The sequence below is a fragment of the Naegleria fowleri genome (genome assembly GCF_008403515.1).
Source record: "Naegleria fowleri strain ATCC 30894 chromosome Unknown tig6, whole genome shotgun sequence".
In the NCBI taxonomy this organism is placed as follows: Eukaryota; Heterolobosea; class Eutetramitea; order Acrasida; family Naegleriidae; genus Naegleria; species Naegleria fowleri.
In genome coordinates, this window is record NW_025407938.1 from 902,678 (window position 1) to 919,486 (window position 16,809).

The 16,809-nt window shown below is 37.0% G+C and overlaps 6 protein-coding genes across 6 annotated transcripts; 3 read left to right on the plus strand and 3 right to left on the minus strand.

Moving 5' to 3' along the window:
- Nucleotides 1–38: 38 nt before the first annotated feature.
- On the minus strand, nucleotides 39–1,804 carry FDP41_010666 (uncharacterized protein; the record flags this gene model as incomplete). Its single annotated transcript, XM_044700989.1, has 3 exons — nucleotides 39–791; nucleotides 893–1,455; nucleotides 1,702–1,804. The coding sequence occupies 3 exons, from the start codon at nucleotides 1,802–1,804 to the stop codon at nucleotides 39–41; spliced, it is 1,419 nt and encodes a 472-aa protein (XP_044568314.1).
- Nucleotides 1,805–2,014: 210 nt separating this feature from the next.
- On the plus strand, nucleotides 2,015–4,487 carry FDP41_010667 (uncharacterized protein; the record flags this gene model as incomplete). Its single annotated transcript, XM_044700990.1, has 4 exons — nucleotides 2,015–2,607; nucleotides 2,758–3,005; nucleotides 3,110–4,212; nucleotides 4,353–4,487. The coding sequence occupies 4 exons, from the start codon at nucleotides 2,015–2,017 to the stop codon at nucleotides 4,485–4,487; spliced, it is 2,079 nt and encodes a 692-aa protein (XP_044568315.1).
- Nucleotides 4,488–4,805: 318 nt separating this feature from the next.
- On the minus strand, nucleotides 4,806–6,905 carry FDP41_010668 (uncharacterized protein; the record flags this gene model as incomplete). The annotated part of the gene is made up of 1 exon (XM_044700991.1): nucleotides 4,806–6,905. One exon carries the CDS (start codon nucleotides 6,903–6,905, stop codon nucleotides 4,806–4,808), a length of 2,100 nt encoding a protein of 699 aa, XP_044568316.1.
- A 1,359-nt stretch (nucleotides 6,906–8,264) lies between these two features.
- FDP41_010669 (uncharacterized protein) lies at nucleotides 8,265–9,356 on the plus strand (the record flags this gene model as incomplete). Its single annotated transcript, XM_044700992.1, has 1 exon — nucleotides 8,265–9,356. The coding sequence occupies one exon, from the start codon at nucleotides 8,265–8,267 to the stop codon at nucleotides 9,354–9,356; it is 1,092 nt and encodes a 363-aa protein (XP_044568317.1).
- A 3,046-nt stretch (nucleotides 9,357–12,402) lies between these two features.
- On the plus strand, nucleotides 12,403–14,201 carry FDP41_010670 (uncharacterized protein; the record flags this gene model as incomplete). The annotated part of the gene is made up of 5 exons (XM_044700994.1): nucleotides 12,403–12,483; nucleotides 12,548–12,770; nucleotides 12,912–13,101; nucleotides 13,310–13,709; nucleotides 13,869–14,201. The coding sequence occupies 5 exons, from the start codon at nucleotides 12,403–12,405 to the stop codon at nucleotides 14,199–14,201; spliced, it is 1,227 nt and encodes a 408-aa protein (XP_044568318.1).
- A 217-nt stretch (nucleotides 14,202–14,418) lies between these two features.
- FDP41_010671 (uncharacterized protein) lies at nucleotides 14,419–16,607 on the minus strand (the record flags this gene model as incomplete). Its single annotated transcript, XM_044700995.1, has 2 exons — nucleotides 14,419–15,526; nucleotides 15,790–16,607. The coding sequence occupies 2 exons, from the start codon at nucleotides 16,605–16,607 to the stop codon at nucleotides 14,419–14,421; spliced, it is 1,926 nt and encodes a 641-aa protein (XP_044568319.1).
- Nucleotides 16,608–16,809: the final 202 nt, after the last annotated feature.

Here is a 16,809-nt window from a genome sequence, read left to right on the forward strand (position 1 = left end):
AACACAAATTGGTTCTGTGATGAATACAAATGTATTAGCTATTGATTATATTCATTATTTTCTCTTCTCGCATTTTGGAAAAGTTGTTTCCATTGTGTCATAAAATTTAAAAGCTCAAGCGATCCACAATCAGACATGATACAAATCAAAAAGTCCAGATATGGATCCGAATAAGATCTAATACCGTTATTATTACATGAATTGCTTGTGTTGTCCGACAAAACATCCGTTGCGACTAATGCTTTGGTAATCTCTGTCACGACATGATTTCTCCACTCATTAGAAAAATCTGCCAGTTGCAGGATCACATAAGGGCACAATCCAATATCTAGTATTGAAATATCATGATGATGGGCGATTGATAAATTCGCCAGATACTTTGACTTTCTATTGAATTGACTCATAATTTTGCTGCTCCAAATATCATACATAATTTTTGAAAAGAAATGGAACTGAGATTCATTCCTACTTTTGAGAATGCACAAAGAAATGATAAAGGTCTCTATTCCTATGACCTCTCTACTCATTTTCACCACTAATCGTTGACAGTATTCCATAATATAAGAGGTACAATTCGAAACATCTGGAATTTGATTGGCCACCATAGATAATTGATGGGAAATGAAATAGGCATACGGGTACGAGACACGTTTCGTTTTGGTACAAAATTCGATTGGGCTCGAAAAGTAATTCAACAAATTTTGGAGAGAGTAATCTTCTAATGAGTCTTTTTCTTCTTGTGAAAATGCCAAACTCGTGAGTTGTGACAATAGCGCACCTTTTTCAATGAGCTAGTTGAATATAATAATTGTCATCAGAAATGATCATCATTTCGAATAAAATCGGTGGTCATCATGTCAGGAAATCGATGAAGCACACCCACACTACATACTCTCGAAAGATTATCAATCATGTGAACAATGGGATGTTCAGACAGGGTGTCATCTTTTTTTGTTTCATCATTGGCTGCATCTTGCTTAAACGAATCAACATCCTCAAAGTTCGAATCCATCATCATTTCATCATTGTCACCATCCTCATTCTCATCATTCAATAAAAAATCAAATGCTGTTTTTGCAGTAAGCTCCTCTTGCTCTTTCGATTGATTCATTTTGTAATGAAACCAATCATTCAACACTCTTGCATAAAATTCTAAATTTTGAGACATTCGACTTGCAACACATGTGGTGCTTTTTACAAATGGTGTGGAAAAAGTCGAATGAAATAAACAACTTGTGAGAAACAACTCTGTCATGGATACACTAAAACTACTATTGTTGGTATTGATCATTTCGTGGTCTTCATGGTGTTCGTGTTGATCAGAGAGTTCTTGATAATTTTTCAATAAATTTTCCATTAAGATTTTGTATTCATCATCCAATAGAGACGAATCCATCGTGGAATTTCTTTTTTCATTGTCATAATATTTACACCATCCCAAAGCCTTTTCATAATCTTAAGGAGTTCAATGAACCATTCATGAAATGATCATCAGAGTTAGCAATATATGTACAAACGTTTCGATGAAAAGTATCATCATTGAGTCAAGATGTTTCATGAATATTTTTAAATATAACCAATTCAATCAAGTAGTAATTCAACATTCAAGTAGTATTCAAATTATTATTAATAATATTATTCAAATTATTATTCAAGATGTATTTACAATCTTCTTTTTCAAAATCCTGAATCAATACCCACCACTCCATTGTAAACTGTTTTTTCGAAAATTCGCAAATGCCTGTATCGGAAAGGTGCTTTTCCAAAGTAATACTTCATAGGCATTCGTTTTGTGTTGTTGCATTTTTTTTGCAAGACTTGATTCCTCCTCTTGAGCACCCATTGAATGAATGTTCAAATTCTTTCCAGAAGGCATCAAAAGATTCTCCTGATCGATGATGATGATGATCGTATTCCTATTCGTATTGAATCTCTGGAATGTTTTTTCAGAGAGGAGACGCGTCTGCATGAATCCTTTGGACGCACACACTTTTGAAGATTCTCAGAAAAAAAAATGATGAACCAACTACTGCGACGACAACGATTGGTCTTCTTTGAAACAACAACAGCCATGCGGTGGAGAAGTGGTATCGGATCTTTAATGAATGAACAACATCATCATGAACAACATGTATTCAAGAAGAAGAAAAATCAAGTAGGAGGTTTATTGGGTTGGAAATTTCCAAACATCATTCCATCATCAAAACATATCCATTCAATGATGATGATGAGTGGAGTGGAAGCCTCACAGCAAATTCGGAATTTCAAAAGTACTACTCTACGAAATTTACAAGCCACTCAAAGCAGCAGCAGAACAAATCTTTCACAAGTGAATCAGGTCGGAACGACGAATCCTTTAACAGCATCTTCAAAACAAGAGCAACAATCACACTCAACACTCTTTAAAAAAGTGTTGAAAATGCTTAAATTATTAGTCTTGTTGGAATTGGGTCTAATTGGATTGACAGCGTTTTTATATGGAGCCATGAAATTTTGCATTTGGTTGTTTCATTTCTCAGATATTGAAAATCCATACAGTCAACTGTATAACAAGAAGTTATTGGAGTTGTTGACGCCTGTCATTCAATTATTTGAAGGAATTGATAGGTATGTAGACGGCCAAGATTACAATGCTAAACTCATGAATATTTGTCATCCTTAAATACTCACCTTTTCTTGATTATGAATATTGCACTACTTTTTGCATGATTTTAAAAATGGTTTTTTAATTGTACATTCTCGATAACAACAATTAAGATACCTTAAAACAATGTCAACCATTTTAATCATTGGCTTGGAATATTATTGGTTATTGACAACTTCCAACATTAATCCACATTATTGGTTTACAGAGAAACCAGACAAAACCTCTCTAGAATTCATTGAAAAAAAGAAACAATTACATACCAAGTCTGCACATCGTCTACTTGCTCTCTTTTCTGAAAATAAGGGAGTTTACATCAAATTGGGGCAACATATTGCCTCTCTAGGAGGCTTCCTGCCAGGTACGTTTTGTTCATTCGAATGAATTATTAGTCAATCGAGTGTTTTATTATACTCAAATTCCCTTCATCATCACTTTGTGAATATTTTCTTCATTCTATGATAGACGAATACATTCAAGTACTATCTGTGATGCGAGATCGAGCTCCAACCATCGCATTCGATAATGTTAAAAAAATTATTTATCAAGATTTTGGAAAAACTGTTGAAGAATTATTTGAATATTTTGATCCAAATCCATTAGCTTCTGGGTCTATTGCTCAAGTCCATAGAGCCAAGACAAAAGACGGAAAAACTGTGGCTGTTAAAGTCCAATATCACTTTGTGCGATTTTATTTCGCAGGTGACATGTATACGAGAGAGGCAGCGACCAAATTGAGCATTCGTCTCTATTACATGCAAGAGGATCCAAAAAATATCGATGAATTATTGGAAGTGAACGATCAATTTAACAATGAAATTAAGGACAGTTTGAATTCAGAATTGAATTTCCTGCATGAAGCTGAAAATGCAAAACTTGCTGCTGCTAATTTTAAAGGATCTCGCCCTGATGTCTACATTCCAAAAGTTTATGACGATTTAACAAGTTCACGAGTGTTAACGATGGAATTTATTGAAAACGCTTGTAATGCCAATGATGTCGAAAGAATTCGGCAAATGGGCTTCAATGAGTCTGACATTGCTCGACGAATTATTTCCACTTTTGCCGAGCAATTATTCATTCATGGCCACTTGCATGGAGATTGTCATCAATCGAACGTATTTGTGAGACAAAATCCTAAAAAACCGTCAGAGCCACAAATTGTGATTCTAGATCATGGACTTTACAAACACCTAGGAGACGACTTTCGGCAAAAATATGCTCAATTTTGGATCTCTATTGTGTTAAATGACAAGAAAGGAATGCATGAGTACTGCCGTTCGTTAGGTATTAATGATTACAAATTATATGCTTCCATGATCATGATGCAAGGACTTGATAGCAATGGAGAATTATCTGCTTGGTCAGAGAAGCAAATGACTGAGGAAGACTTTGCCAAATTTAGTGAACAATTTCAATCAAAAAGAAGTGAATTTATGAATATTTATAGACACATGCCAAAAGAAATGCTTTTAATTTCTAGGACTGATAATATTCTTCGTTCTCTGAATAGAGAATTGGGAGCACAGGTCAACCGTTTCTCGATCATGGCAAGAATTGCAGCTAAGGTATGTTTTGAATGAGTTTGGAGAATTTTTGGGGAATTTTGTTATATATTTTTCAAATGATCCATTGAATTGGACCATTTAATTACAATTTTAAAATTTTAAAAAAACTCATCATGCAAATTTTGATTTGTTACTCACAGGGAGCCTCCATGAAAACCAGTGAGAATTTACATTCATGGTCTCAAAGATTTAGAAGATGGCGAAGTGAAATGTATTTTGAATTTCGATTGTTTGTCATTTCTGTACAGACATGGTTTATATCGATCATGTCTTGAGGTTGTTCGGAACGGAACGATTTTTCAAGACTCAACAAGAACTTTTTGAAACCACAGAGTTTACTGAAGCGGAGATTTCACAACTTGATATGCCTCAAAGCTAATCTTAATTAATCTTTTAATTAAACATAGAGGTCTCTAATATAAAATCTTATTCAAAATCATGCAACAAGTTGTTCTTTTTCACATCAGCCACCCATTCGAATTTAATGATGCAAATATCAAACTCTCTCCATATGAAACACATAGGTCTCTTGAATAACTCAGAAATATCTTTTAGAATTTTAAACTTTTTTATTCAGAATGCCATTGCGCATCTTAATCAACATCTTCCATCAAGGATTCAGCAGCAGGTTCTTCTGCAACTTGTTCCTTCTTCTCCTCAGAGGATGATGAAGCAGTGGAAGATTCGTCTTCATCAATGCTCAAACCAAGTTTGATCATTCTGTGAATACGAGAAGCATAAATGCTTGGTTCCTCCAATGAGAATCCAGAAGTCAACAAGGAAGTGTCAAACAAGAGCCAGACCAAATCTCTCAAAGTCTTGTCAGCCTTGTTAGCCTCAGCCTTCTTTCTCAATTCATTGACGATCGAGTTTTCTGGGTTAATTTCCATAGTCTTTTTAGAAACCATGTAAGCAGCCATTGAGTTATCCTTCAAAGCTTGAGCCTTCATGATTCTTTCCATGTTTGCACTCCATCCATATTCACCAGTGACCAAGCAACATGGAGAGTCACCAAGTCTATCGGAAACAACCACTTTCTCGACCTTGTCACCCAAAATGTCCTTCATCAACTTGCACAAGGATTCGAAAGAGGCCTTCAATTCTTCCTTCTTCTTCTTTTCCTCTTCAGTTTCTGGCAACTTCAAACCTTCCTTGGTGACACAGACCAACTTTTTACCATCAAATTCCTTCAATTGTTGAACCATGTATTCATCAATAGGATCAGTCATGTACAAGACTTCAAAGCCCTTCTTGGTACACTTTTCAATGAATGGAGATTTGGAGACAGCCTTCTTGCTTTCACCAGTAATGTAGTAAATGTCTTCTTGACCTTCCTTCATTCTTTCCACATATTCCTTAAGGCTTGTCCATTCCTCGCCCGAAGTGGATGAGTGGAATCTGAGCAATTCAGCCAACTTTTGTCTGTTTTGAGAGTCTTCGTGGATTCCCAACTTCAAGTTCTTACCAAAGGATTCATAAAAGGCCTTGAAATCATCCTTGTTTTCAGCAATTTCAGAGAACATTTCAATGCACTTCTTGACCAAGTTCTTTCTAATCACCTTCATAATCTTGTTTTGTTGCAAGTGCTCACGAGAAATGTTCAATGGCAAGTCCTCACTGTCAACAATACCCTTAATAAAGTTCAAGTATTCTGGAATTAATTCTTCACAATTGTCCATAATAAAGACTCTTCTCACGTAGAGTTTGATATTGTTCAACTTCTTCTTTGGTTCGAACAAATCAAATGGAGCACGCTTTGGAACGAACAAGATGGCCTTGAATTCGAGTTGACCTTCAACAGAGAAGTGTTTGACAGCCAAATGTTCCTCCCAATCGTTGGTCAAAGCCTTGTAAAAGCTTGCATATTCTTCCTTGGTGATGCTCTTTGGGTCACGAGTCCAGAGAGGCTTGGTCTTGTTGAGCAATTCCCATTCATGGGTCACCTCCTTCACCTTCTTCTTCTTCTTTTCCTTCTCTTCGTCGACTTCTTCAATCTTTGGTTCTTCCTTGTCCTCCTTTTCTTCAGGTTCTTCTTCTTCTTCCACCTCCTTTTCGCTGGTCTTTTCGACGTACAAGGAGATTGGATAACCAATAAATTCAGAGTGCTTCTTGACAAGATCCTTCAATCGACGTTCCTCCAAATATTCCAATTGATCTTCCTTCATGTGCAAGATAATCTTGGTACCACGAGTCATTTTTTCACCACTCTCATCCAAAGTAATGGTAAAGCTACCACCAGCAGCAGATTCCCAAATGTATTGTTCGTCATCATTGTGCTTGGTCACTACAACCACTCGATCTGCAACCAAGTAAGCACTGTAAAAACCGACACCGAATTGACCAATCAAAGAAATGTCAGCTCCTGCTTGAAGCATTTCCATGAATTGTTTTGTACCGGATCTGGCGATCGTACCAAGACAATTAATTAAATCAGCTTTTGTCATACCAACACCTGAATCTTGAATGGTCAATGTCTTGTTAGTCTTATCTGGAATGATACGAATATACAATTCTTTTTCAGTGTCCAAGACTGAAGGGTCAGTCAAACTCAAGTGGCGAATTTTATCCAAAGCATCAGAAGCATTGGAAATTAACTCTCTCAAGAAGATTTCCTTATTGCTATAAAAAGTATTGATGATTAAACTCATCAATTGATTGATTTCAGCTTGGAATTTGTAGGTTTCTGTGGACATGGTGTGCTGGAGAGGAGGATGTTGTTGTTGTATTTTTTTTTCAAAAAATATTTAGTGTTGCTGATAAGAATTCCGGTTGAAGGCTTTCATTTATAGAGTTTCGGAAGTTGTTGTAACTTGTACTTCCGAGCAAGCCTAATTGCACTCTCAGCGACGGAACTGAATGGATGATGAACAATTTATTAAAGGTATTCTCACAAGGAAGTTGGAAGTCGTTATCTTCCCTTGCTATAGTTGTGGTCAGTACTGTGTTCGATGAATCTGTTGAAGGTAAAGGAATTATATTTTCAAAATGATCACATGAAGAGGCAAGAGCCAAGGGGGTTGAAGAGAGAGTGATTGGTTCCGACTTGGGTGGGACATTGAAGGCTGAATTGAGTGTTCAGTCTCCTGAAATAATGTTGTGAAAGTGAATCTCCTGGAGAAGCCTTTCTGCTGTTGCTTTCCTTGCCACTTGTGTCCAAACACAATCCTTGTGGATTGTAACTAATTATTGGTCTTGTCAAAACCACTCGTCTCGAAAAGAAGTCAACATTGTCCTTCTTAAAGAAATTGACCATTCCACCATTTACCGGTTGTAAATTTTCGTTTCATGACAGATCTGTGTGCTTCACTGAGGAAATTTAAATAGATCGGATTTTAGGATTAGATTGGATTGACTGATAGAAAGTTCAAAAATAATCGCTGGAGCAATCCGATCCAATCCGTCGCTCCTGGTTAATTAAATTACCTCACTGAAACAGAAGGCATCAAAAAGAAGAAAGTTGAGCATGACAAAAAAGTGAAAATGATCTCAAAAACTCCAGAGTATCCGATTGCCCTATTTTAAGGTATCCTCAAATAAGGTGTTCCATTCATGTTAAATATTAAAACACAAAAGTGATGTATTGATATGTAATTCAGCCATGAACAACATATCCTATCATGAAATTGAATCGAACAATAAGCAAAAACGAAACCAAGTTGTCTCTCAAATGGTGCTGACAAGTCCTTTCCAATACGAGTCAAAATCATCACCATTAGACACCAACCTCCAATTCCGAAACAGAACACTCGCACAAGAGGAAAAAATCAAAAAATATTTTCTGTTAAGCCCTTTGAGAGGATTCGTCTTGTCCGTTATTGTTTGCTGTTGTGTTTCAAAAGAACACTGTTTGATCACCCACTACCATTACAACATTGAAGCATATTTATAGTATTAATATTAATCATCACCATCATCAATTTGGATCAATTCTGTGATTATATTCAATTTTGACAATATACAACCAACACCTTCCTTCCGTACACGACATTGCCCACCACCATCATTAGCAACAACAACAACAACTAAAATTCTCTCAACATTTTCCGAAAATGATGCAATCAGAACCCACTCTATTCATGGGTCATCCCGGAGGTATAAATTCTGCAACAACAGGAAGCATGGCAACAACAACCACCACCGCCGACCCAACATCATCATCAACAACCATCATGACCGGAGCCACAACAGAAACCACAGGATTTGGCTCTACCATTAATGACAAGAGCAGACTCATCGTAGATCGTGCTTCCAAAAGAATTACAGCCATTGAAGATAGTGTTATTAGCAAGTACGATGCATTACAAGGTCACAAACACCCAAAACTTTTCGTCAGAATTTCCATCATTTGTGTTTTATTGTCAATTCTATGTTTTTGCATATGGATTCTCACAACACCAACCGGATATCCATGGTTTATTCATATTGTCTGGGTCTCTGCCTTGATCATTGGAGTTTTATTAATTCAAGGCTCTCCAAATTATTCAGACAAGCCCTTCGCATTTCATACTCTCTTCTTTGTGACAACATCTGTGCAATTAGTAATCATGAATGAGCATACACCCTCCAGCTACCCATGGTCAGTATATCCAGTTGCAGTGCTGCTTCTCGCTTATTTACTTCATGGAATGGTCGCCAAGTTTAGACAATATCTCAATCACTTTTATATCCATCTATTGTTCTATTCAGTCATTAACTTTGTGATTTTTGTCACTTATTGTTACACAGTTCATGATTTTCCATGGTTCTTGATTGTGATTGGAGCTTGGACTGTGATTTTGTTGGCTCATCTTGCAATTTGGAAGGCCTTGACATTCAAACTCTCAAAGAACAAGAATCAACCAACAGAGACTTCTTCCAATGGTAATGTCACTGCTAGTACTCAACCAACCACTCAGGTACCCATTCAAAATTATGCCCAATCCGTGGTTCCACCACCACAGCAACAACCAATATTTATTCCTTCTCAAGCTTCATCCCAACCATTACCTCAAGCTCGAGCAAGCCAAATAGACACTGGCTTTAGTGGTGAAATTGACCCAACATTCCAAACCAGTGGACTGGAGGATCATTTTGATGAAAATCAATTCTTTGACGAGGATGAAATTGTTCCACAAAAGAAGAAGGGAATGTATGAACAGGTGTAATTGGAAGGTATGGTACATGAGCAATGGTACAATAACTTTGTTCATTTTGGACGTCACACCTTATGAGGTATGACATTAAACCTTAATTTTGTAAATACAAATTTTCAAATAGCCTTATTGAAAAAATTACGTTCGTATGTGTGCACGTGTTAATGAGGTATTCATATCCACAAATATCTCTGGCAAAAGAAGCTAGAATTTTTCAAAATGAAACTTGTCAATTCTGTAGTTTTGCTCCATTTCCAGTTCAACGTTTGACAGAATCTCAAAACGGATGACCAAGTCTGTTGTTGATGTTCTTGTCAAACACAAGACAGTTCATGACAACACACAGTTTACCGTCAGCTCACTTTTAAGAAATCAATAAATTCAATGACATATGTCAGTAGTACGATCTTGGAGATAAGAGATAACTAGGAAGAGATCGAAACACACTTGAATTGCCTGTGTCATTTCGTTTGTATGTATGGTGATTATTGAATCTTAAACATCTTTTGCGCCATGATGCATCATGGGATGCTCCTCTTAAATTTAATTGACATCGTGTGAATGTGCATTATTCGGCTGATTCAATCTCCGCATAATTGGGTGGAAGGGTCTTTGAGAAAAATTCTGATGTCGGGCCTGTTTTAAGCAACCAATCACTCAACACTTGTCAAGATGCAAAAAGGCTTTAATTACCTTGCTTGCATCGTTTGAAAGCTTTCAAAAAACCGAAAAAAACGACGAGTATCCACACTTACAACCTCTCAGATCGCGATCTTCCCATACACACACACACTCTCAACAACTGTACATCTTCCCTCCAGTTTCCCAACAAGGCACACCATGCATGGTCTTGAAGCCATGATTGGCTACTGAGTATGATAAACAACAAGAGAATCACCATCTCTGGTGAATCGCTCGTTGTTTCCATAAATACGAGAAAGAGCAGCAGCATCACCAACACCAACACCAACCCCACTCATCATCATCATGAGGAGGAGGAGGACGATTCTCACGAAATATTTTTATAATGACTTTCCTAATTGTGTGGCTCTCGTCGACTAGATCCTGTCGTGTTGATACATGGCAAGTGCAAGTCAATAAGGCTTTGAGATTTCACCCATTATTAGACTAAACTTATTCTTGCACGAATCGCCTCTTTGTCCGAATCTCTTATGAACCTTCTTCGTTTCGCCATCTAACTCCCAAATACATGCTCTCTAGTAGGGTGTGTTAAAAGTGTATTGTTGTCGTCATACTCGTCGTCCTCTAGATAAAGACACCAATCATCATCAACAACAACAACATCAACAACAACCACATACCAGACTCAACGTCTAGTCGTTGTCCTAATTTTGTTCATCCATCATCTTCTTCTGGTCGACACAACCAACTGCAAATCCAAATCTAAAAAAACACCTCGACACTGTCTTCAGGAAGACCTCTTTTGGGCGGTTTCATTTTGAGAGATACGAACATGCAAACATTAATGAGCCGTTTGTTCAAACACCACAACTAGAAGAACAAAAGGACGAACCAAACCATCACTGAGGCTTCTGCATGTGGCTCATCCAAAAGCAATTCGCATTGATGAATTGCAAGAATGGGAAATACCTACTTGAGATTGATTTCATGAATTCCAATTTTGGAGACCATTTGTCTCTCATTTAGTAGTACTTCTATATCGTCGTGCCATTTTATGTTCATTGGATGGCCATTCCTATCACAGAACGGGCGTGATTAAATTCATGTACTTTTCCATCTAGGTAGATGAACTGCGGGCGCCTGAAAGTGAATTCCATGAGCGCACTCGCGGCCATACGCACAGAGAAAAAAATTCTTTGACTAAGAATCATTGTTCAACATGCTGTTGCAGTAAGTAGTGCGTTGTGATGATTCACAGCAAGTGGTTCTGAATTACTTTTGCATGAAGCTTGTTGAGCAAAAAGTCACATGCCAATTCGTTGCTAATATTAATCGGACACTTGTCAAAGTAAAATTTCTGAAGCAGAGAGGACTTTATGACATGAATCGCCGACTGCTTTCACTACTGAGACAATTCTATGCATGTGGCTTAACACGTTCATACACAAGTTTTGCATCAGATGATGGTTATCATTTGACAAGAGTCTCTATTCTTCTAAATAATGACAAGTCCTCATATTCTCACCAGTCTGTAAAATTAATATTCATGGCAACAACAACAGACAGAATACATGTTGGTGATGATGAGCGAATATTACAATTTATTTACACTATTTTCGAATACTGTTCATGTATACTGCTTGGACGTTCTCTAATGAACACTACATGTACCATCCCATAATTAGCGAATCATCATATTTCTAGAGCCAAGAAAAAGAGAGGGAGCCTAGAAGAATCCCATGTGATTTCTTCTGGTCTTCCTCTTTTTTTCTTGCCTCGGTACACTTGAATCATTGGGCTGCTGCTCGTCGTTGGCCATGATGATGCAGCAGTAATTTTGGATGAAATAATCAGATTATTGGCTTACATTTGTGAGAGTGTGAAATGAGGAACAATTACCATTGTAACCATGTGTGGTAATATTGAAAGCATTCGAAGGATGAATTCTTGTCGTTTTTAATACATTATCGGTAAGCGATTCCAAATTGTCAATACATGCGGCGATGGTTAAATACTTTACAACGAAGTTTAATACTATTTAAAAATATTATTTGACATTTTTGAAGAGGAACGAATTTTTAAGGTGTACCATGAGAATCCCTGCGAATGCGAAAATGCTCTCAATAATGACTTGCTGCACGAATTGCCACTTGTCAATACCAAGGAGGAACATGTCAATATAACTCACCAACAACAATGATTTTCCCCCCAGCAGAGCCAATTCAACAACAATTACAACGATGTATTCCATAGAAATTGGGGTTCCAAATTATTCAAAGATGAAATCCTTTGAGAAACACTTTGATACCAAACACTCTCATGCCTGGTGAAACTTGTTTGTCTTGCCAACACAAGGTCGATCCAACCAATTACAAAAAAAACGTTTTTTATAATTTTTTCAAACCAAAAAAAAAAAATGACTTCACTCGAGCCTCATGCAACCCTTGCGGCCAATTCGGCAACAGAAGCAGCAGCAGCACACAACAACCATCTTTCTGTTGGTGATGATTTGGATACATTACTATCAACAAGCCTTGAACCTTCGCAGGGTGGAGTAACAGGAGGTTCCCTCTTCTTCTTCTTCTTTTGGTCAGCAAGGTGCAGCCACAACAACAACGGGAAGTCTTGATCAAACCACCACAGTACCTCATGCAGAGGGAGTAAGTTCTTCAATACAGAGTGTAAGCCATTTGGATCAACACAATGTGGGTGGAGATCAAATGCTGATTGATGAACCAATAGTGTTGTCTGAGAAACAACTCGTGAAGAGGTTGAGACAGTATGGTAGGTATTATCTATCTTTTTTGTAATATGACGATGATTGGCCCAATCTGCAATCAATATGCACGACAACAACAACTTGTATATTACATTCCCACCACTGTACGATCCGAATTGAACACCTTATCATGATGACACAAACAGAAATTAATGCTTATAGTAGTGTTGTGAGCGCTTTTCGTGCTCAAGGTGAAATGAATTGGGAAAAACTTAAGGTCCTTACACAACTTCAGCAAATGTTACACATTTCTACTAATCGCCATTCAATGGAATTACTTCGTTGTGAGGCTGATGTTAAAATTCAACAAGTTGCTCAATCAGGTGTATATAGCATGTATGTACAGTGACAAATTATTGCTTCAAAGCTTTGACTCATTGTTATGAATCAATTGAACTGAATTCCAATTTTTATATTAATGTTGAAACAATTGAAAATTAATTGTGTGCTTACTTGACACCAATAATTCAAATTTGGGCGCAACACAATGGATCTAAATGTCACTTTTATATCATTCTAAAAATTCTCATTCGCATTCACACAGAATTGATCGAGAGGCTGAGGATAGAAACAATCGATTCGATTTTACTCTCACAGCAAGTGATACTGAGAGCGAGCATGACAACGATGTTCATTATCGTGTGAAGCGTTCAACTCCATCATCTACACAACCTACCACACAACCAACGCCAACAACAAGAAGAGCTAGCTCTGGAAGAGGAAGAGGTCGAGGCCGTGGAAGAAAGAGATCTTCTGCTACCATGACATCGGAGACACTCTCTCATTCACCATCAAAAGCATCCACATTATATAATTTGGATCCAAGTTCTACCAATGCTGCAAATATTTCTTCACTTCCTCCTCAACCTAATACTCCAACAAAGGCTACAAGTGTTGTTACTTCAACAACTCCTAATGGAACACCCGCTAAAAAGAAACGAGGTGTAAGTATTTTTTGTCACAAGTTACTAACAAAATGAATGTTCTTAATTCGAAACACATTGCTTAATTTCGGAACTTGTGACAACCATATTTTGGGATGTCTTGATTGATCATTTATTGATTTATTTACATGATCCATGATGATACTACCAAATCAACAGAGAAAGCCAAAAAATCAACAACTACAACAACCTCCTGTAGAGACTCCTAAACAACCACAAGCACCTTCTGAAGCAACCCCTAAACTTTCTGAAGAAATTGCCAAAATACTTGCTGAAACAACTTTCCTTTCTGACGACGATATCAGAAACATCAATGATGAAGAACAAGTCGAGACAGTTGCAGAAAGAGAGTCAAATCAAATTGAAGAATTAAATAAGAAACTTTCTGAAGGATTAAGCCCACTAGATACCGAAGCAATGATGGAGGCCATCAAGAAGAAGAAAGCCATACTACAGAAACTTATTCAAAAACTAGAAAGCTTTGGAGAATAATTGAATGGAGAATTTTTACAGCACCGATTAACTGCTGTTCACATTCATTAAATCTAGGTTCACCTTTTTGAGCGTTCACCTTTAGTTTAAATTATGATTGCAACTGAAAAGTTTGCCTTAATTAAATATTAAGATTTACTAAATGTGAACAATTTTTGTTTGATCGAATAGCTGTAACGAATGAGCACCGAAAAAAAACGATTGGTGTTAAATCGCTCTAGTCATCCACTATGGAAGTCTTTCTTTTCGCCAATGCAATCAAACGTCTTGTCTTTTCGATGCGTCTCACTGTATCTTGCAATAATTTATCCTGTTCATCCAACAATTTGAACACTGAAGCCTGATCCAGCTGTGAATACTCTTCATTGGTCAACTCGGAAGAAGACAAGTCCACCAAGGATGGCCTCACCTCTCTCTGAATTCTCGAAGAAGCACCACTGTTCGTGGATCTCACGGATCGAACACTTTCCAAGGACGAACGCTGGTTCTCATTGCCCAATACACTGCTCTCTTCTGCATCAGCACCATTCATCATATTGGCCCAAGTTTCCTCTCCATTGAGTCTATCCTCTTCATCATTGTAAAAAGTATTGTCTGTCTGTAATGTATTATCATAATTATCACTGGTATGGTCCATTTGAGAGTCAATTTGAGCTTTTTGCAATTCATACTGATGCAACACTTCACTATAAGTTCTTCCAATAATCAATGAAGGCAATGCCACAAACAATAAACCTGACACAATGGTACATCCTGCTAGGAATTGTCCCAATGTGCTTCGTGGCACATAATCTCCATATCCAGTCGTTGTAATGGTTACAATGGAATACCACATCCCAATCAAAACATTTGAAAAAGGTGAAACTTCTATTGTCTTTCCATCTGAAGAGACATGAACAAATTCTTTGCGTGTGTGATCATACACTCCTCGTTCACAATAATAAATCATAGTTCCAGAAATGAAAACAGCGCTCAAAATGAAGAAAATAACAGAGAAGAGTAGATCGAGAGATTTTCTCATGGCTGTGATTAATAGTTTGACCTTGATGGAATGTTTGGAGAGTGTGAATAATTTTAACAATCTCAATACTCGAAACACGCCGAGAATTTGTAAATTCATGACCATGAGAGTTAATTGATGACTTTCTCCAAGTGAAAATTTGAAAATATAATAGAGCACCACTTCCAAATAGAATGGCATAAAAGAAAGCAAGTCCACAATATTCATCATTCGTAAAAAGAAATCTCTAAAATCTCGCCATGTGTAAATGGTTCCAATCATTCTCAAAATATATTCAATGGAGAAAAAGAAGGCTAAAATTCCTCTAAATGATTAGTATTCCATTATTATCATGTTAGTAGTAGTCGTCGTATTGAATGAATGAATTTGAAATTTTAACACATTGCAAGAAGTTGAAAATTTAAGACATTTTAACATTCATATTAAAAAAATATGAGAAGAAAAATATTAAATATCAGATGCATTATGTTTTCCATGATTACGAAAGGAATGTAAAATAATGTCATGAATATAAAAGAAATGATTCAATGCTCGCTCTCTCTCATGAAAGACACACTCAACACTTACTCAATAATCCACCACATCAATTCATATTGATACAATGTTGCATACGATTCCAATATTAATACAATCACTGAAATGAGTACTACAATGCTCACTAGAATTGTCACAATCGTTGCCAATCGTGACGATTGAGGTTGGTTCATGATGAGATACAGTTTATGTCTCCAAGTACGTTCTTCTCTTTTTTTTGGAATGACACTTTTCAAAAAACGAATACTTTGTCGTGACATGATAATTTTTGGTTGCATGGCAATTTCATCGATGGAGTGACGATCACGAGCCGAGCGTTGATGTCCACTGTGTGTCATGTAATATTCACTTCTAAGTGAATTTACTGTATTTGGAGAAGTGTCAAAATCATCGTGTTGATTCGATGATTCATTGCTCTCAATAATGACCTCTTCTTGGTCATCAATGTTTCTCATCATTTCCGTTCGGGTGTGTACATTGATATTAGTACTGGGTGATTCCTCTTCACTTTGTTGATTGTTGACAGTTGACACCGAGGATTTAAAATCTCGAAATGAAACAGCCTTTCGTTTTTCTTTCAAATTTCCAGAGCTTCCACTATCATCATTGGAAGAGCGTTTGAAAGCTGATTGTATTCGATTCGACAACAATGACGAAGGAGAGGATAACAACAATTCATCGGAAGAGGAGAAGAGCCCAGATTGGTTGTAGGAATGATCTTCAGATGAATTATCAGTATGGTTGTGATTATTGTGGTTTCTGACTTGAGGAGAGTGTTCGTCATCGTTGCTGGAAGAAGGTTCTTCTTTGAGTGGTTGATGTTTGGATGCTTTGGAACGTTTGAAGAACATTTTTTTGGTGTTGTCCATTCGCCAAAATCGGGAAATTAGTTTCCATGCATGGAAAGACATTTCGATTATACCAAAATTCAATTAATTGATGTTGTACATTCTCGAGAACATGCATCTACAGTCTACACCTTGGTGGCTCTTACAATTCTTTTGAGGGACATGCAATGACCACACTCAGCTCAGATGGAAGTGTTTTCATCTT